This window comes from Dendropsophus ebraccatus, chromosome 5 (assembly GCF_027789765.1).
Source record: "Dendropsophus ebraccatus isolate aDenEbr1 chromosome 5, aDenEbr1.pat, whole genome shotgun sequence".
Lineage (NCBI taxonomy): Eukaryota > Metazoa > Chordata > Amphibia > Anura > Hylidae > Dendropsophus > Dendropsophus ebraccatus.
In genome coordinates, this window is record NC_091458.1 from 117,485,517 (window position 1) to 117,507,300 (window position 21,784).

At 36.9% G+C, this 21,784-nt stretch overlaps 1 protein-coding gene across 2 annotated transcripts in view; it reads left to right on the forward strand.

Moving 5' to 3' along the window:
* Nucleotides 1-18,748, forward strand: part of ALCAM (activated leukocyte cell adhesion molecule) — an 82,086-nt gene extending 63,338 nt beyond the window's left edge. The window contains exons 9-16 of one of the 2 annotated variants that reach the window (XM_069971092.1): nucleotides 724-836; nucleotides 1,977-2,109; nucleotides 2,717-2,850; nucleotides 3,135-3,267; nucleotides 3,921-3,959; nucleotides 4,469-4,574; nucleotides 14,317-14,432; nucleotides 16,983-18,748. In XM_069971092.1, the coding sequence (XP_069827193.1) occupies nucleotides 724-836; nucleotides 1,977-2,109; nucleotides 2,717-2,850; nucleotides 3,135-3,267; nucleotides 3,921-3,959; nucleotides 4,469-4,574; nucleotides 14,317-14,404 (746 nt within the window). In that variant the 3' untranslated portion in view covers nucleotides 14,405-14,432; nucleotides 16,983-18,748. The remainder of the gene's footprint in view (nucleotides 1-723; nucleotides 837-1,976; nucleotides 2,110-2,716; nucleotides 2,851-3,134; nucleotides 3,268-3,920; nucleotides 3,960-4,468; nucleotides 4,575-14,316; nucleotides 14,433-16,982) is intronic. The other variant, XM_069971094.1, reaches the window with a different exon arrangement.
* Nucleotides 18,749-21,784: the final 3,036 nt, after the last annotated feature.

Genomic DNA, 21,784 nt, shown 5'->3' on the forward strand with positions numbered 1-21,784 from the left:
ATTGTTCAATTTTTTATTTTATTTTTTTATAGAAGCCCTTATATTTAGACTGAAGACTTCCTATGTTCCCCTCCTTTTTTTTTTTTTTTTACAGAATCTAAGTTTTAGAATTCTGTGAATAATAGACACATTTTCAAAAATACATATATTTAATGTTTCCTTCCTTTGAAGTTTTGTGATTTTAACCAAATATTCAGGAAGGCGACAAGCTGTAACATGCTGGCAACATGGTAGTATTGCCAGTCCTACCACATTTATAGCTGTAGAATAAACTTAACGCCAGGTAGTCCCTGTAAGGCTACTTGTGCTGTTTGTTTTTACAGTTTGACTAGACTTGACCACATACGTATCACTTTATTGCATATACTTCCAGTTATGAGACCCAATAGAAACAATTACAGATATGTTATTGGTTCTAACGGGATTTTGATTTGCAAACTTTTTGCAATGCTCTTGGTTCTAAGTGATACCCAGAGAAAGAATCCAAACAAATGCTGCAGCAATACTGCAGTTGTGTTACCCAGTATCCAACAACCAAGATGTTAGTAATATTTATTAAGCACAAGTTGTATGTTCCTTGCATTGTGATTATAAATTTCCATTTTCATTTTGCCCTCTAATTCTTCTGAGACAAATGTTGCTAAACAGAAAAAAAGAATCATTGAAACTCGAAAAGCACTGTATGTTTTCCTTGCCATCTATAATTATCTTCTTGTCTTCTAGACTTAGACTTGTCCTTGACACCTAGTGGAGATATTACCAAACAGATTGGAGACAGTCTTTCGGTATCTTGCATTCCTTCTGCCAGTAAAAATGTTTCAGTTACGTGGATGAAAGTAAGTTTTATTCCCTTTTATGGCCTCTACAAACATCTGTTATACAAACAGATCTAGAATAGAAAAGCCTTAAATTGTGTGAGTGGAGTCTGGTAAAAATGAATGCACTTCCCATAAGGATTTATCCTGAATAGGCATATAAAGTAGAAACTACTAAAACTTCAAATAAGAAAAGAACGCATGTACACAAGGCTACATACAAATACTTGTATTTTAGAGTGCAGTATCGCATTATTTATGGTTCTCATTAAGATAATACATTGGCTACCCAGAAACAACCGACTAACCGAATGTTTTGTTTTTAATATTTCCAATATACATCTCTATCTAATATCTCTGTGTCAGGCTGTGTTTAAATGATATAATGGTGTTAAATTATTAACATAGAAAATAAGATACTAAAAATGATTTAAAACAAATTGATCTGTTTGTCAATACTTTAACTTCCTAATGACTGCTGATACGCCTTTTACGGCGGTCATTAGGAGCACTTACCTTTTCATAGCGGGCCTAGAATAAGGTGCCGCAGGTCTCTCATGCGGGGAGTGCGGAAATGTACCTGTAAGTATGACAGCCAGGTCCCCGCTTTATCTGACAGGATTGGGAAAACCACCATTTCTGGTAGATGCCTTTACATGCCGCTGTCATATTGTGACCACGACATGTAAAGAGTGTGCAGTGCAGTACTTCTCCAGTGCCAATAGGTCTCCATGGTAGCTGGGGAACCTTCTGAAGGGCCCCAGGCCTGCTATGGATGTCACAGTACCCTGCCGTGTCTGCAGCACGTTACTTGGCAATGGTAGGCTGACAGGCTCACAACACTGCACTAGAGGACTGGTGCAATGTATTATAGTAATGATATGATCATCATCGTTAAAGTCACCCTTTTATAAAGTTACAAAAAATTTATATAAAATAAAATTTAATAATTACCCCCCCCCCCCCCAAAAAAATAAATAAATAAATAAATAAATAAAATAAATAAAATAAATAAATAAACATTACATTTCCCCTTGCTTCTCCTTTTGCCAGGGATAAATAAGTCTAGTCTTTTTCTGGATGTGTTGTTGTTGGCCTTTTTATTATCACAAGTACATTGTAAGCTACCATAACATATCTATATATTGTTTGTTTTTCCAGAACCAAAAAATTCTCACACAACCAACTTTTACCAACCTGCAATATCGAGATTCAGGTGTTTATGAGTGTGAGACTAGCTTACTAGAAGTTGATGGTCTAAGGAGGAAAAAAACACTAAAGCTTACTGTCGAAGGTTGGTACAACCTGCCTATTATTCATGTTTTTGTTTTATAGAACAATGTCTTTCACCCACATTAAAAAAGAAAAACCACTGCAACCATTTTATGTTTGAGAAAGGAAGTTGACATGTGGAACTTAAAATGGGTTATCCAGCGCTACAAAAAAATGGCCACTTTCTTCCAGAGACAGCATCACTCTTGTCTCCAGTTCATGTGGGGTTTGCAATTAAAGGGGTTATCCAGTGGGACTGTCTCTGGAAGAAAGTGGTCATGTTTTAGTAGCGCTGGATAGCTCCTTTAAGCTCCATTCACTTCAATGGAACCGAGTTACAAAACCTGCAACCAAACTGGGAACGAGAGTCGATCTTTCTCTGGAATGAAGTGGCCATGTTTTTGTAGTGCTGGATAACCCCTTTAATTAAAAACTTTAGTAAAACATCCTCTGGTTGCTGTGATTTATTTATTTATTTAACTTTTTTTGTTCATGGAGATATAAGTTATTTAAAACAGAGTTTTGCAAGCCCTATTAAGTATTTAATCTTTATGAATCTTTATAAGTAGATAAAAGAATAGAAATCCAATTTTTCATTGTACTGTATATACCTTTACTTTCCTCTCTAGGAAAGCCACGGATCAAGCTATCTAAAAAAACAAATGCTGATGGAAAGTCAAAAACCATTTTCTATGAAGTAGACGGCTTTCCAAAACCTGAAGTCCAGTGTTTCAGTTTAGGGAATGGAGTATACTTAAACAAGGTGAGTTTTTTATGCCTATATTCTTAATAGATGTGAATCAATGTTCCTGGTTTAATGTATTCAATACTGTTTACTTACAGTGGATATTGCACAATAGCTGATCCTACAGTATATTAACATATGTCTTTGTTATCATTGTGTGTATGAAGATACTTGATGCATAGTATCTGAGCATGCATGTAAATAACACTCGCTACCATTGGCTTACAATTAAACTTAACAAATCACTTTGAATTGAGTTTATAGTGTTAGAATCTAACCTTACCATCTCTTATATTTTACAGACTGAAGAAACAATGTTAAGTTATGGAAGATATACTGCAAAAATTATTATTTCCCCAGAAGAAAATGTCACTATAAACTGCAGCGCTGAAAACAAACTGGGAAAAGAAACCAATTACTTAAATATCTCTGCTAGTAAGTTCCTTGTCCATTGACTGTTGCTGATGTCCTTCTGTTTTACGCTTATTATGTGTGGTGCCAAGGTACACATGACTAACTCGTGCACTAGCCATTCCTCCTTTCTTGTCAACATGTAAAATCACACCTTTATTCATCGCAACATAAATCAAGTTTTTTTTTCCCATTAATTCAACCCATAGTCTGGCATTTTCTGTAACAACGAATGCATGGATGAAAGGATGGCACTATTTTTATTGGGCAGAAAACAAAGTTGGAAATGGCAGATTACATCAGAGTTAAATTGTTGCAGAAAGAAGCCAAGAGGCCTCTATAAAGCATAATTAGAAGGGAAAGGTTAAAACAGCAACCTGATTGACCTGATTTACAGTCTTCTCTGTGAATTGGGAATTATCACTTTGCAGTTCCCCTTCATCTGTATTAACCTTGTCATCCTGTAGAGGAGAGGATTCTAGAAAGAAGATTTGGTTAGTCAGGTCCCTATTACGTCGGTGAAAAAGTGAAACCTTCTCCGTAGTTTTACTTGCACTAAGGGAAGAGTAATTTTACTGCTGCAGATTAGAACACATTATGGTGGTGAAGGTGACTTTTAGACATCATCAGAAGATTTTTTTTCTTTTTTAATTTCACTTCTCAATTTTTCATTTCAGTCAGCATCCCAGAGCCAGTAGAGCCTAATGATAGAAGTGGTAAGTAAATAAGTAGCGTAAGGTGTTTCTCCTCTTCCTGGGTTTTCCACTTTCCTTTCTGTAGTCCATCTAGTACACAGCTGAATATTATTTAAGGACACTATCTTTCTTTCTGCCGCACTTTAACTCTTAGAACTGTCCTGAAAGATGTCTTTGTAAGTAAGCAATCTTCTGTTTGGGAAGGTGAGAAGAATAAGTAATGTGATGGGGTGATTGTAGCTCTTGTGTATATTCTTTTGCATACTAAATACTTGACTATGAGCAGGAAGAAATACAATTAGTATGTCTGTGCTGAGAGAGTGGCATGAAGCTCGAGAGCAAACTCAAAGTCATCCTTGTATCTCATGTTTTTTTAATGGAAAGATAATTTCACATTGCTACCCAGACATTTGCTCACTTGTATTACGTGGCACATTTGTTTGTGTTCTCTTCCTTTTAAACACACGTTACTAAATATCTGCGGTTGGGTTTAGTTTTACCATTCTTTTTACTTCAATAATCACTTTTAGGTGAAAGCAATGATCATGCAAAACTCATCGTGGGAATTGTTGTTGGCCTTCTGCTGGCTGCACTTGTTGCTGGATTAGCCTACTGGATATACATAAAGAGAACAAGGTAGCTGAATTTTTTTCATTAATTTTTATTTTATTTTAAGCATACCTAACTACTCTGTGCAAAAATGTTATGCCTATATATACACACACATATATACACACACATATATATATATATATATATATATATATATATATATATATATATAATTTTTTAGGGGGGGGGCGTCGCTATATTTTCTGATATGAATGCATTTAAAGGTTTAACAACTGGTAAATTGTAATGATTATTGAAGTCTTCTTATGGTTTTAAAACTTCAATTTTATACACTTGCTGAGGTTCTTACAATATATCTGCACAAGGAGGGCTGTCTAGATAAGAGCTCTGTCTGCAAGGACAAAAGACGAACATCTGGGCTTAGTTCACAGATGGTTGCCTACCAAAGTAGAAAGGTGCCCATTTACCTTTGGTAGCTGTTGGTGAAGCGAATATTCATCCTCTTACATAAGTGTGCTTGCGTTTCCAGTGGGGGAGGTCACAGCCAGACATCTCAAAAAGTGAGAGGAAAAAGAGTAGGTGTTAAAATTAAGCATGGCTCCCCTTCTTTTCTATCACCTAGAGACGTGAGGCCCCTTTTAACATAAGACCTGCCACAATTTGAAGGTTCAGTTAACTTTTTTTGTGTGTGTATGGAGCCTTAGCTGCAAACAGCGTTAAAGTATGTAGTTACAGAACTTACTACTGCACAGAAGTGGGCGTAGAGGCTTCCTGCAGTTTTTAGTACACAGAAACAGGAGCAGCCCTTTCAAGGATCTGTAGTGAAAAGAGGTAATCCCAGCCTTGCCTCTCAGTTCCTCCTACATACTAGAAGAAGCTGGGAAACAAAACCCGAGTCTACATCTGTACTTACCAGCTAGAAGCACACCTCCAATATCTAAATCATAATCTGGGAAAGGTCTAATTTGTGCTATGTTTGCATTAGCCTTATAAGTTTTGAGGATTGTTTCCCGGGATGACCTCATGAAACAATGATCAAGAATTATACTAGGAGAGCCAGGGAAATTATCGATCTCGGCAAAAACCTTCAAAGGTATTTATACTGCAGTCTAAAAGTGTGGTCCTGACTACAAAATGCAAATATTGCAATAAATATTTACATATTTTAATAGATTTTTAAATGTTTTCCCTCTGTACTGTTTTAGTTAATTTAGGTAAAACACAGCAGGAAATGTAGAGTTTTGGGGCAGTTTTCTCTACCAAGGAAAATCAGGAATGCACGCTTTTGAAGTGTTAATAGCCGCGGCGCTGTCAATCAGCATGCCTAAAAGATATGTCCTTTAATTATATTTTATACAAGCATTATACCCTGCTGTCAGTTTTGACGTGGCCCTGTCAGTCTTGTAACGGCTAGAAGGAAATTGGCTGCATTGCTACGGAGTAGTGGGAAGAATGAGTAAGAAATAATACGATTGACATTGCCCCCTGTTTTACCTGAATCTTTATCCAATGGAATCTTTACCACTCTGTTAAGGTACTACATCTAGATGTAGGCCCTTTTAAAGGGGAAGCTCAGTCAAAGCAAACTTCTTACGTGTCAGAGATACATAATAGATGAGCTCATCAGTTGCTTATTTGGGGAGGAGTGAGTGAAAAATTCATCTGCTTTTCCAAAGAGGCAAAAAAAAAAAATGTGGCATGAGCGTATTTATGTTATCTCACAGAAAAATAAGGCTTCACGTTATTAGAAAAAAAAAACAATTATGTATGTGGCTAGAGGTCAAGGAAACAAAAATCCCTTGATCCTTTTTGTGAAAATTGAGTTGGTTGTAATAGGGTTATTAAAAATTAGTTTACTCATGTTTTTTTGAGTATTATGTGTTATTTGCCTTTGAATTCAGTGCTTTGACCAGGGACTAAACATATTTCACTTTTATGACCTGTCAATGGAGGTCTACCGGGCCTCTTACCAATGCCAAAACAAGGCCAAGTACAAGGACAGTGCTAAGCTCCAAGATTGGCTTGTATATACAGTCCTCACAGGAATGCATAGGAGTGAGGGAAAGGACAACAAGAGCACACTTAACTTTCTGTCACTCTCCTTCAGATTCTTATACAGGTCATAAACATGAAATATAGGCGTGCACATGTCACTAATCTTGTGTGAGTTATAAAGAAATGTTCCTTTCTGTATATTTAGAAGAGAGGTAGTAGAAAACTGCGGTGCCAATTTAGTACGAATAAAAAATATTGACTTGTGTTTTTTTTTACTTTGGAATAAAGTCTAGATTTTTATTTAGTTTGATTTCTTTATTAAAGTCGTTTGATTACTTTACACATCTGTAGCAGATACAATTTTTACCGTCTGAATAATCATGCTCTCAACTAAAGCTTGGCAATACTGTCATAGCCAAGTTTATATGGTTTGCTTACAATAAATGTTCACTCTGCTAAATGTGGAATATACTGTACATCTCTGCCATATACAGTATTCTTTCCATACATAATGTACAAGGCAGCCAGAGTGAAGACATGATTTCTAATTTGTGTGTATGAAGTAAACAACAGAGCTTGGTATGGTCATCTGTATATGTACTGCAAAGAATTTACTTCTCATCCATTACTGCCACTGTTTGATGAAATGAATGAAAATTCATCAGCTGGAAAGAAAGTTCAACATGATGTTTTGTTCAGATGCTATGCTTAAAGCACATTGCAAAATTAATGTATGTGGAGGTTGCTAAAATCATTGGCCGTATGCCATTGTTTTCTATGAGTAGGCAATTGACTGCAAACATTAGAAGCCAACTAGAGGAACCCAGAAACTAGTATTATTATTTAAAAGCCAGTTAAAGGGACCTGTTAAATTGAAAATGCAATTGAATCAGCATTAAGGGTACAAACACACACGGCATATACGCTGCGTATTTACTGCTGCGATGCGCAGCAGATTAGGTCTAAATAACTGAACACAGCATCAAATCTGCTGCGTATCTGCTGTGTGTGTTTGCACCCTAAGGCTGGGTTCACACTATGTATATTTGAGGCTGTATTTGTGAGGCTGTATAGCAACCAAAACCAGGAGTGGATTGAAAACACAGAAAGGCTCTGTTCACATAATGTTGTAATTGAGTGGATGGCCATCATTTAATGGCAAATATTTGCTGTTATTTTAAAACAACGGCTGTGGTATTGAAATAATGGCCGTTATTTACTGTTATATGGCGGCCATCCACTCAATTTCAACATTGTGTGAACAGATCCTTTCTGTGTTTTCAATCCACTCCTGGTTTTGGTTGCTATGAGGACCTGACATGAGGACCAAATACAGCCTCAAATATACATAGTGTGAACCCAGCTTAAACCTGTTATAGAGCAGGGGATACGGAGTAGATAAAAAGGTAACTTGCCATTCATGTAAACCTCTGTTTGTTCTGGGCTAAGCAGTCAGGACGGCTGTACAGTGGTGTTAGCTTACTGAGGGTGGAACAGTATGTATTTTTGAACTGTACTGTTTGTTTACTACAGATGGAGCAATATGTATTTCTGCATTGTGGTGTTGGTTTACGTCAGATGGAGCAGTATGTATTTCTGTGTTGTGTCGATTTACTACAGCTGGAGCAGTATGTATTTCTGCGTTGTGGTGTTGGTTTACTTCTGGTGGAACAGTATATATTTTAGCACTGCAGTAGTAGTTTATCGCAGATGGGGCAGTTTTTAATGCTGCACTGCAGTGTTTAGTGGAGCAGTATTTATTTCTGTGCTGTGCTTCTGGTTTATTGCTGGTTGAGAAGCATTTATTGTCCCACTGTGGTGCTGGTTAGGCATTGCTAGAGGATATTATGTGCACTATGAGGCAGTATTTGGTGCTGTGGTTTAGTTTGTGTTTGTTGGTGAGGCCCCAGCATTGACATGGATTGCCTGGTGAGGTGCAGGTATAAATTTGAGAAGCCCTGATGTATCCAGTCTTCCTTCTACGTCCTGAAAAGTATACAGTAGCACTCCCTTCCATACACCCTTGATAAATTAGTAGATTAGTTATGTCAAAACCCAGCTTTACCCTCTAAGTTTCAGCTAACAAGACCAATGCTTACCACATTTTTGTCATGTCCATGTCCATTAAAATATAATATACAAAAACAAAAACAGAAAAGTTTCCTCTAGCAGCAAAAGGAGTGAGAATGTAATTATTCTGATTTCAGAACCTTTATCATACAGCATCTTTACCATAATTATGTCAGATTTCTAATTATAGGCTAAATGAATGCAGCGTTGTGCTTCAAGTCATGCAGTGAATCTTTTTATGTTGAAGAAGGTGTTAACATTTCAATGGGCCTGGAATCCTATTGATAACACAGCATCATTTTTCAGAGGCCACCTGCTGCATTGGCTGCTGAAGCTCAAATCCTTCTTAGCTCTATGGATGGTAGCCTATGAAAAGAATCACATAGCAGCAGGCAAGCATCCTAAGAACAGCACTGCATCTTGCCAAAGCCAGCAGCCTACATAGATTCGAAGCAATTACCTTCTTGACTTTTAATAACACCTCTACTAGAACTCCTCTTGTGTCAGCAGGCATACTTCAAATGTGTGTTTTTATTGTGGAGCTTAGAGTAAGAATGGATTCATCGCTGTAATAAAACAACATTTTCTATATAATTTTTACATCACAATATTCTTTTATTCCTTGCTTCCTCGAAAACCTAAACTTAGAATAATACAAGCTGAGATAGTTAAAGAGAGAATATAGACTAATGGAAGAATTACACTCCTGCTCCGACTTTGACACGTGTGTTTCGATTGGTGTCTGTAGGGAACCTAGTTTTTGTTAAACAATTGGGCATGAAAGCCCTCCCTTTACCACTGTGTGCCATGGGGGATGAACAAATGTAGCACATTATAGATACAAACATATACATTAGCTTTCCTAACCTCCTGGTGTTCATGATATAGAAGTCTGCTTTTGAGTAACCACCCACCATTTCCAATATTTATTAGGATTATGTGCTGTATTTTTTGCCATATGGGTATATGCACACAGTCTAACTCTGGCAGAAAACTCTGCGGAATCCACCGCTTGCTCCCACTTGAAGGTCCGCCATGTCACATAGGCTCCATTACATGGTTGACAGATTCCATTATCTGCCCAAAGAAATTACTTCTTAGGGCGGACAGCACAATCCGCCCAACTATAGAATGGAATCTATGGAGCCGGCAGAGGGGGAAGCGGAAGTGCACGGGGAGGAGCAGTGGATTCCACATGGGGTTTTCAGCAAGAGTTACTCCATGTGCATATACCCTAACGGGGCTTTTTCACTGGATTGTTTTGGCTAGTCATCCAAATTCTGGCAGAGAGGATGGCGAAAGCATGTTCATTCTCCATTGTAGTGAATAGGAGATATAGCCTAGTCATAAGTCATCTATAATTAAAGGGATTTTGTAGGATTTTAAAATTATGCATTTAGGCTCAAAATTGCAAAGGAATATACTTTGCAATACTTACCTTACAGACAGAGGTTCAGTTTCATGATATTTTATCTCATATTTTCTTTTGTAAATCTGAGGCATCCATGTTATGGATCTGTTAGGTGATCATGTAGGACAGTTGTTGATATTCTGTCTGCAGTTGTAGTGGTCGCCTGATGTATCCATTTACTTGTCAACAAACACGGACAACTGGTACATTGGGGTCTGGAATCCTTTAGGTAATTTTTGGAAAGTTTGTTTTAAATCCATAGATCTCTTAATCTGGGAAAATCTTTTTATGATAAAGATTAGAAAGTAAAGCTCATTCTAGCCTTTTGGAATGTCAGAAAATTATATAAATTATAAAATTATTAAAATAAAATATATATGCGGAATCTGTTGGCGCTATACAAATAATAATAACAATAATAATAATTATTATTATATATCTATCTAGATTAATTACTGTACAAAAAAATGTAAGATGTGTTTTGCTTTGGGAAAAATAGATTTTTTTGTATATTTCCTAACCAAGGAGCTGAAGCAATACATATTTGACCAATATATTTTCTAGAGATCTAGGTCAATCTATACAAGGGGATATATCGTCCATAAACTTCTGCTGGACGTCTCCTCTGGTTCACTATTCAGAATAGAGCATTCCTGTCTGTCTGGTAGAGGAAAGTGCTTTCTACTTCCATGTTACAGCTTTATTTTTAGTGTATCAGTCTCTAAGGATCAGCTTAGTGAGAGTTTTTATACAAATTACTACCTACTCTACAGTTTTAAAAGATCCAAACAAACATCTCTGGGATGAACAAACATCTGTAACTGCACAATTTGATGCCTGTGCACTTTCCCTAGCCATAGCAAATTTTAAAGCTGGCTGTATTGTGGGTAAGCATTTTACTACATCTCTCCTATTTTATGCAACATAATCTGCTGTATAAATGCAAATGCCCCATACTGGCATCATACACCGCTCAGAAACTGATTGGAAAGAATTGCTTAAGATACAGAAAATATGAAAAGTAGAACAGAACAAATATAAACTTATATACTGTGCATTCCCTGATGAAGAACCTTTTTATTCATTTACTTGTTCCAGCCCATATAATTATTTTTTTTTCATATTGTCTTTCTTAGGCATGTGTTATATTAAGTTTTAGCTGCAAAGTTTGTACCGAAGCAGAGAGATTCTGACCTCTGACTATAGCGGTGACATATTCCAAAGCACTTTTAATACACAATGTACATACACAGGCTAAAGCAGATATTTTATATAGGCCCTGCTCGCAAGAGCTTACAATCAATGAGAAATAGGATTGAAATAAAAGGCAAAAAGTGCTTATTTTATACAATGATCCAGCTGCCCTTTATTTGAAAAAAAAATTGATATATAGCTACCTTTGCAAAAAATATAAAAAAAAATCCAATATTTACTTCACCACGCCCCCCCCCTGGGATCCTCCAGCAGTGTTTTTGGGTCCCCCCGCTGAACGCTTCCGTCGCCGTCACGCTCAACCAATCACTGGCCACGTTGCTGTCCCTCTTCAGTCAATGATTGGCACAGTTGGCAGTCGCTGCAGAGGCAGTCCCCACTTGGTAGTGGTGGTGGGATCGTACAGCAGAGGATCTGAAGGTTCTGCTGGAGAACTCCAGGGTTAGGTAAGAATAGGATCTTCATTATGTTCTATGTAAGGGCAACAATGTATAAAATAATTTTAATGATTGGAGTACTCCTTAAGGCTACGTTCACATATTGTATTAATTATATTAACAACGCCCGTTCTTTGAACGACGGTTGTTAATGAGATTATTACAATCCCATTGATTTCAATGGGACCACTGCCATAGTGTATATACACACTGTATACACAACGCCATTTTTCACTGTGGACGCAGACAAAAATAGACTGGACTATTTTCTAAGTCACCAGTTCGGTGAACAGCATCTGTAGAAAATAGTTCATGCACACAGGTATGGCTCCCGGCCATACTTTACATTGTGGTCAATGGGTAATTGTATTATGAGCACACTCAAAGGTGCCCGCAATCTAAATAGTATAAAGATAATGTTCCTACTGCTGATACTGCAGTATCGGCCATAAGAAGATGCTACATGCTGCCCAGTCCCTGCGCTGTAATACAACGGCTGTTGTATTACAGCATGTGAACAAAGCCTTAAAAATAACTTTTTTCTTTTTTTTTTTTTTTTTTTTTTTTTTTTAACTTTGTGGACCTTTGTTTATATTTGCTTAGAAAAGTGTGATATCGTCATGTCTAGTCTCCGTGACCATTCAACAAGTAACAGCATTAAGCCTGTCTTGCTTTATCTTTTCGGTCTGTGGTGTGTGAAAATGCAAAACAGAGGTTTGGTAGACCAAATGCTGCTTCTGCAGATCCTGTCCAGTGTCAATGTATTCAAAACAGCAGCACTCAGTACAAAGAAGAGTTGGAATAAAGGATACTACAATACCCTGTAAATAATGCATGTATCTGTTTTCCGGTGGATAACTTATTGAATATTCAGTGTTAAAGTATCACTGTTGTTTAAAATTTTTTTTTGCAGAAATCAATAGTACAGGCGATTTTAAGAAACTTTGTAGTTGGGTTTATTAGCCAAAAAATGCATTTTTATCATGAAAAAGCAGTTTGAAGCTCTCCCCACTGGCTTTATGATTTTCTATGGAGAGGGGAGGGGTAAAGGGAGATGATGCACCAAAATAGGACAACAAAGAGTGGATTTACAGCTTCATCACTGGGCTATCTCCTCTGAAGTCAGCACTGACCTCTTTGACCTCTGAATACCGGCTTTCACACAGCTCTCACTGTGTAATCCTTTGTTCTCTACTCGCGACTGATCTCCCTCCTCCCCCCTCCCCTCTCCATAGATTACACAGGGCTCGACTGATGTAAAAGAGTCAAGATTTCCGGATAATGAGAAATGATTGAGAGAAGGGGGGGGGGCTGGGAAAAGTCTTTTTGAATGCAGATAATGGCATATTTGCCTAATAAACCCAATTCCAAAGATTCTTAAAATCGCCTGTAAAAAAAAGACTGTGACACTTTTGTAGAGTGACACTATTGTAGAGTTGACCACAATTATTAAGTAAAAAAAAATAGTAAGGTATCAGCAGTGATTTAGGGGGGAAAAAGGTGTTTGGTCAACATTCTTTTTTCAGATTTGGGCAAAGAAGGATTAGGCAAGATAAACGGCGCATGCCTGATTATTGCAGCGTGTTAAACGGCGCATGCCTGATTATTACAGCGTGTTTCAGGTGTTTCTTTTGAGGAACAAGTGTCTTCTCTTAGCCTTAAGTGATAACATAACAGATCCTTTACAGCAGACATGTTGTTGCTGCCTAGCAAACAAATTAACCTTAGGGAATATACTTATTTGTGAAGGTTTTCTATTGACATTTTTGATTCATTTGATTCTTCCGCTGTGTATAGACAAACTGCTGTAATCTTATTCCTTTGGTTAGTTCCTGTACATTGCAGTACACTGAGAGTGCATTAACATGTGTGTTTACATTTCAATAAAAATCTTTATGTGAAAAAGTAAACTCTCAAAAACGGAAGACCTAAAAAAAAAACAATAATGAAAGAAAATATTATATTAAAAGTAATTATATATTATTAGAGAAAAATTCTTCTCAATTTACCTCGCTACTTTTCTCCCTTTGAAGGTTATTATTTCTACAAAAAAAAAAGTCATCTTGAGACAGATCAGTTTACTGAAGGGTTAAGTTTCATGCTGCCCATAGCTGTGTATATAGGAGGGGACAACTGCTGAGTGATGCCAAAGCAAATAGAGAAACACTGAGATATTCATACATGTATTTACATCCACTACCCTTTGTACTATTATTGTTAAAAAATAATATATATGTTTTCACAAAATTTTTCATTTTGTAAAATCACATTTTTTTTTAAATTGTTCATCATTGCAGTTTGCTTATTAAACCATTGGGGGTGTGGGGTGTTCTTTCACTCTGCATTAAATCTCTCTGAGGATTGGAGAATCATAAATCCTTTGTCCTCACACAGCCAAGAATATCTTGGCTGTATTCCTAATGCATTGCAGAGGGACAGTAGGGTATATAGGCCCTTTGGAAATAAGCCTACACTGTCAGGTTAAGTTCTATTTAATGTTTTAATTTCTAATATGTAACTTCTTTTTATGTCTAATTTCAAAGCTATATAGTGTGATTGTACCCAGAACACTTAAAATATAAAATATAAACTATTCATTTTGCAATTTAAAGTGGCATTTTTCTTTTAATTTTGTAATTGGTTCTCAGTCTAATGATTCTCCTTTTGTTATATTATTTAGCCCATCATCGAAACATGTAGGAAAAGAACTTGGTAACACAGAAGAAAACAAGAAGCTAGAAGAAAATAATCATAAATCAGAAGCATAAGAAATCTATAAATAACACAATACTCAAGGTAGGTTGCACCAGTAAACCAATGGCGGTTCCTTTCACAGTTTAAAATGACATGTTCCACAAAGCAGTGTTAGGCTATGTTCACAAAGTATTTTTTTAGTCAAATATTATAATTAATATTATTCGGTACTCAAAATAACGTCCATCATTTTCAGTCTTCAATTATTTTCATTGAATTCTATGGAAACAATGGCCGTTAGTTTACACAATGTATAGAATAATGGCCATTCTTCGCAGGGGCTATCAAATTAATGTTTAGGACATCTACTGGCGGCTGTTATTTAGCAAACTAAAAGTGTTATTTTAAGTTGTTCACAACCAGACCTTTTTTTGGCTATCCTTTTGCTGTCTTTTCAACAAAATTCAGTGGAGCTTTAAAAATACACTCCCAAAAGGGCGTTAAAGTGGCCATGATTCAACCCAAACGTAAATAATGTACCAACGGCCATCATTGCAATGACGGCCATCAAGGTATATTCAATAACAGCCGTTATCTGATAATCAAAATAATGGCAGTTTTTAAATAATTTAAGTACGGCTCTTTAAATAAGAGCCGTAAAAGTGATACTGTTACCCCCTTTGCTCTTGCTTAATTTTATCAGTTGTGTCAACTGGGCGGGACTTTACTGCAGTTGGGCCTCATCTCCAGACTGTCATGAAGCCTGCCTAGTGGACACTGTCCACCGATGTAAAACAAAAAGAAGGCACAGAGAAGTTTTATACAGCTCTATACCAATTGTGCAGCTTAGCTTGGGGATAGTGCAGAGAACCACACTTAGAGTAAGGTGGGTGACAGTATCACTTTAAAGATCGTTGTGTGAACACAGCCTAACTTAGATGTCTGGAATCCAGTACTCTCATAATTACAATTCCTTTTTTTTTTTTTTTTCTTCCATAGCGCAGCTTAAAATTTGCATAGGAGAATAGTCACTGTATGATTTGCAAATTCTCTTTAAATTGCACCTGTTCCATACCCACAGTGAAGAATTCATGAGTCTGACAATCAATTTATCAGCAGCCGGTGCCTCATGAATATTTGACATGAAATGTCTGTGATGTCACTGATTTATAGTACAGTCACTGGCATTATGCTCTACTGGCACTACTGAAAAAATGCCAACCAAAGCAACAATATTAGATTGTATTTTAAAGTTTGTTTGTACAGACTGTTTTCCAAACTAGTCATAAATGATAACTATGTTACAATAAAAGTAAATTTTACAGGTATATTAACCCACTCATGCCCACATAAAGTAAATTAGCAGACTAATGGCAGTGCTGTGTTTGGCACTGAACTTTTCTGCACAAATTTCCTATATCTAATGCTGTGTTCACAGAGGCAGAAGCACTGCATTTGCATTTGTGCAGCTGCCAGGGAACCCTTGGCATCATTTATGACTTAAGGATTTTCTTTGCAGAGGAGGATTGGGAGCATACAGACATTGACTAAACAGCATAGCATACTAGTGTCTTCAACTTCCTGACCGTGTCTGGTAGCCCCAAGCAGGCTAGAGGTGGCATCTGACCCCTGTTAATGAGATGGATATTCTACTTTAAAGCCTAAAGTACTGCTGTCATGAAAGAGTTAATACATTTGCAGAATTGAGTTATGGTTTTTAACCCCTTAATGACTAAAGGTCATTGATGCGCGGATGTCCAGGTCACTGACACAGTGTTCCTTCTCACCTTCTAAGAGGCATGACTCTTTTATTTTTATACCTACAGGGCTGTTTGGGGGCTCATTTTTGCGCTGTGAGCTATAGTTTTTATTGCTACCATAGAGGTTTAGTGGAAATTTTATTAATCAGCAATCCTGGTGGGGTTTTTCCTGCCTTTTTTTATGCTGTTCACCGTGCGGGACCACTACTGTTATGTTTTAATTTAATGAACTATTTTGCATGCTCAAATACCAAATATGTTTTTTTTGTTATTGTTATTAAAAACCATCATTAGATTGGTTATACTGTGAATGCTATGCCATTACATAGCAATGATCGGTTTTATTGGCACTCTTCTCATAGAGTCTGCCTGAGGAAGACAATATAAAGAGAATCGCTGATAACAGACAGATACCCCTGTCTGTTAGGGAAACTGATCGGGACTCCCGCAGTCACACAGCGGGGGTTCCAGTCAGTCAGTGACAGCCCATGCTTCTGCCACTGACACCCTTAAAGGGGTAGTTTGGGTTGGAGGTGGTTGGATCAAGACTGTGATGTTCACTTACCTTTCCGGCCGCTCAAGTCTCAGAGGGAACTTGAGACATGATGTTGGCAGACCCGCACAGCCATTTGGCAGCAGAGGCTGAACTGTTAAAATTCTGTTCATCACACAGATGCAACGGAGACCTATTTGTTTTTTCAAAAATAGAAGTTGTCTATCTTTTTTTAGTTTTTAATGGTATTCATTTTTACTTAAATACATGCAGTAGTAGAATAAAGTCAGATTGCTTCTTTTTATCTGTATACTGATGTACAAGGAGACTGGTCATTGACTCAGAAGTGTGTTTTTTAGATTTCTGTCTAACAATGTACTTTTTTTTTTTATTTAATAGGGAAACCATGATGAGCAGTTTGAAGCATGAATGTGGATTGTACTTAATGGAATATATACAATGGAACTGCAAATGTTCATGGTCAAAGTATTAAACATTTGTACCAAGTTGTCCCAGGATTATGAGGAAATTTGTTTCTGAAAAGGATCAAGAAAAACTGTTCTAACAGCCATGATGATAGCTTACCATGTTGTGTTCTGTTATTTTTTTATGTAAATGTCTGCACTGAAAATTTGTTTTGTTTGCCTTTTATGTAAATTTTTTTACGTAGCTATTTTTATACACTGTAAGGCTTTGTTCTGAGAGTTGCTGTCAATCAGATGTATAGTGTAATGTTATTATTTTTTATGACACTGACGCGCAGGTACATTTTTAATTCTGGATGCCATCGGTAAAAAGTCACATTTAAAAAGACACCCTGTGAAGTTGTATTTTTATCCCAGCCTTACCTGGTTGAGCAGTTACTGAATAATCAGAATGGTAGAACCTAATTAATCCAGATAACTTCTTCTGTACAGCCCATAAGGACACACAAAGCAGTTGGCACCACACACAGCATGTTTTACCGATAGCATTACAGACTATTTTTCATTTCTTAATTTAAAAAAAAAAGACTGGAATCTTGACTTTTGGTTGTCCACTGCCTTATCAACAGCATTTTTCAAGAAAGGAAACCTGATTGTAAAAACATGTACCGCCACAGCCGTGCATTGAAAAAACTGCATTTTATTCACTTGATTGAAGAAGACTAATTATTGAAGGACCTACCTAACTTATAATTAATGCTTTCTTTCACGCTTTTTTTGTCATAATAATTACAATTTTAATTGCATTCTTACTCCATGCCCAAAAGCTGTAATATTTCCAGGGTAAATTAAGTGATTGCCATTGTCTTGTAGCCTGGCTTAAGCTTTAAACTCCACTCTTAATTTCCGTATCACGTGGTCTGTACATCTCCAGCAGTGCTGCTTTTTTGCACATTCCTCATAATTATTGTTTGTTGTTTGAACATTTTGGTCTGTAGTGACGGAGGTTCGGTTAAAATTGTTACTAGCCATATTCAGACTGATGAAACAAATACTGCAGAGGTAGCAAATATTACACTTCTACGTTAATCTCGGTTTCCTGTGTGTTATCAAATTAGAATTGCCGCTGTGAAGACGGAAGCATTGAGCAGCTCGCAAGCTTGTGACTGTTTATTGAGTAGAGCATGTTTGTTATAGGTCTTTGGTGCTTGTCTCATGGCACTGCAATCCCACTCCAGTGCTCTACGTCTATTGAGAGTTTGGGATTTTCTCTACACGAGAGAAACATCTTATTTCAAATTAGCATGCTTCATCTGTATGGTGAGCATAAATGACTACAACAGTCTCCTTGCAGCTTTTTAATGCTCCTCTTTTTAGCCACTGTAATTCTTGAGCAGCCTGCTTCGCGGTGCGTTGCAGGAGTGAATGGTTTAATTTGCTTTATTGTTTTGTTCTATTATCTAACACTAAAAGTTATGAACGCACATACACGCAGTTTTGTGTTAACCGGTACATAATTTATCATCCAGTATACAAAACAATAAAACGTCTGAGTATTTTTTTGTTAAATTTTAAATTTGTAACTTTATAAAAAAAAAAATGTGGACTCTTCAATGCGTACAAACTTGGTATTGTAAATGGACAGCAATGAATGCATTGAATATCGCGAGATGTATTTGATCCTCTGTAAACCAGAAATATGTTTTCAGAGACTGTACATATAAAGTGTATTTACTACAAGCTCATGTGTGCAAGGGTCAGAGTTGGTTGATTGTCACAGATTACTTGGATTTTTTTTTTTTTTAAATGAGTTTATTTCTTTTGTAATTTGTGTTTTTATTTCAACATTTAGCTTTTCTTTTTATAGTTGACTTTTTTGTGTTTTTAAATGAGCAAAAGAAAAGAAAAACAGTGATACTGATATCTTTGTGTGGATTCTTCACAGAAGCAGGTTTCTGGGCTAAAGTGGAAAATATATGGCATTCAGTATAAACTTAAATTATTGTTTTAATGTATATGCTCCATTGCAATACATGTACAAGTGTAAGCCTGAGTGTGTAAGATTAAGTATAACTATGCATACTTTTTGACTACTACAGTGGACAAAATGGTCCTAGAAACAATCATTTATTGCCCAAGTGAAACAAATATGTAAAAGTGTTTTTGTTTGCGAGATGATACTTTTATATTAAAAAAAAAAAAACTACAATCAGATAAAGATGGCTCTCTTTAGAATATTTAGTTTATTTAGGAACTGCATGCCCTATTGTCACAATATCCTTAAGTGGACACAGCCCATGATAAAGCGAGGCAGCCACATTGTAATCAAAATTTCTTTACAGCTTCCCTGCTAGTCCTTCAGTGCATCTGTGTCTGATACTCTGGGTAAACCTTGATCTAATTTTGCCTACAGACACAGAAGGCCCATGTCTACTGACCTAGTAGAAGGCTGCCTGCCATAGGGAAAATGTACATACTAAAACAGTGAACATTGTGTAGGTATATGTAAATATGTGAAGTCATCATGAGAAGACAAGGCGGAGGCTGCAGAAGGTACAATATGAAGCACATCACAATGTTCTATTTAGAAAAAAAATTAAAGCTATATGTGACTGAAGGTACACGTTCCTACATGGGCAGAGGCTATAAGCAGCTGAGATCCAAAATCCGAAAAAAAATATAGGCTGCTGTAACTAGGAGTCTGTATTTTTCTGATTAAATGCCCAGTGCAACAGTAAGGACATTTGAATTTCCTGTGTGTTCTGTATTTGGGAAGCACTCTATTGGGCTTAAAATGAATTACAACTACACAAACATTAGAATATCAAATGGTCTGCAATTTCATGAGTAGTACAATCAGGGAAACGGAATATGCAATCTCAGGACTTTAGTCTAAAAATAAATCCTCTTCCACCTCTTATTAATTTTCTGCATCTGTGCCATGTCCCCTTCGCTAAGCCTCAAAAAAAGACTTGTGCAAAAGAAACAAGGTGGTATGAAAATGCATAAAATATACATACTATGACTAGAGATGAGCGAACTTTTCAAAAGTTCGGTCCGAACGGACTTTCGGATTTTTTCGAAAAGTTCGGTCTGACCAAATTTCGGATTTCATAGTTTAAAGCATCTATATGATAGTATGGTAGTGTATTTGGTTGAATTTAGGGCTCTATATGTCAGTAACATCATTATCTTTTCGATATCTCAAAGTCAATTTTTTTTTTTCTTTTAGAATTCAATTTTCACCATTACTGGGTCTATGCAGGAAACTCACCATTACAGGGTCTATGCAGGAAATTCACCATTACAGGGTCTATGCAGGAAAAAGGTCACAAATGCAGTGAAGGAGCAGCAGTAGTCATTGGAGGCCAGTGGAGGTCCAGCAATAGTCATTTGAGGCCAGTACAGAAGCAGCAGTAGTCAACATGGAGGGCAGGCAGGATCAGCAGTAGCCAATATATATGTATATGTAAAGTCATTTGTAGTGCAGCACTCCTTTATCCAAAATGTTTTTGGTGCCAACAAATATACAAAATTAGAAAATCACTGTGGCACTGTGAAAGTGAAAAAAAAATCCATGGTTGTGGGCAAATAAACCACAGATTTTTTTCACTTCATTCAGAGTGCCACAGTGATTTTCTATTTTTATACATATATAGGACTTGTAATATATAGGACAACTATAGAAATTCTCTATATAGATATAGCACTTTTTTAAGATATAATGCTATACACCTGAACCAGGTATTTTAGTCTCTCAGGATAAGACGGATGTGATATACACACTTTCAATCAAAAGGGTCCAAGTGTGGAAATTGGGTGTATGTATATATATATATATAGCACTTTTTTTTTGCTATACACCCGAACTCGGTTCGCTCATCTCTACTATACACCTGAAACAGGTATTTTTGTCTCTCAGGATAAGACAGATGTTATATACACACTATCAGAAGTATAGGACTTGTATATCAGTACTGCACGTTTTGGTTCTGTGCACCCTTTTCCGTCCAATGCCTAATCTATCGATCTTTCGCCCTCTGTATATTTCTCTCTCAATCACTAGATGTTTTTCCTCTCTGCTTTCCTTTCCCACAATATCTTCTCAGTAGTCTGTAGTACACAACAGCAGCTTGCTTGCTTCCTCCCTCTCTCTCTCCCCCTCTATATACAGTGCATGGTGCGGTCATGTGACCGCTTTTAAAGAAATACCAACGTCACACAGGGGGTGGGCTAGTTCAAGATCCCTGCTGATTGGATGTGATCCGGGCATCATGGGAAAGCGCTTTTCCCGCCCGGAACACTTCCTGCTTTCTAGAATGGCGGCTGCCATTTTAGAAAGCAAGAAAAAAAAAATCGGAGTGGATTTCCAAAAATCCGAATCCGATCGGACTCGGATTTTTGGGAAAATCCAAACCGGATCCCATAGTGGGCGAACCGGTTCGCTCATCTCTAACTATGACCATTTTTTTTTCTAGTCAGAAAAAGTACAGATAAAAGCCTCTAAAAAAGGGCACCACAGCTGTTTAAAGGGTACCTCTCATTTCGAAAAGTCACTCAAGCTAAAGTGGAAATGCCGGAGCTTCCAAAGACTTGCAATTCAAAATGTGTGCTTGGAGCCATGTGACTTTTTTTTAAATGAGACGTAACCTTTAAAGGGGAATTCCAGATAGAGAAACTCACTTTCTATAAAAAAAAAAGTACATTGAAAGTTATATCGATGTCTCTATATAATGTTTTACCAAGTCTGCCAAGTTCTGCCAAAATGGTAGTTGA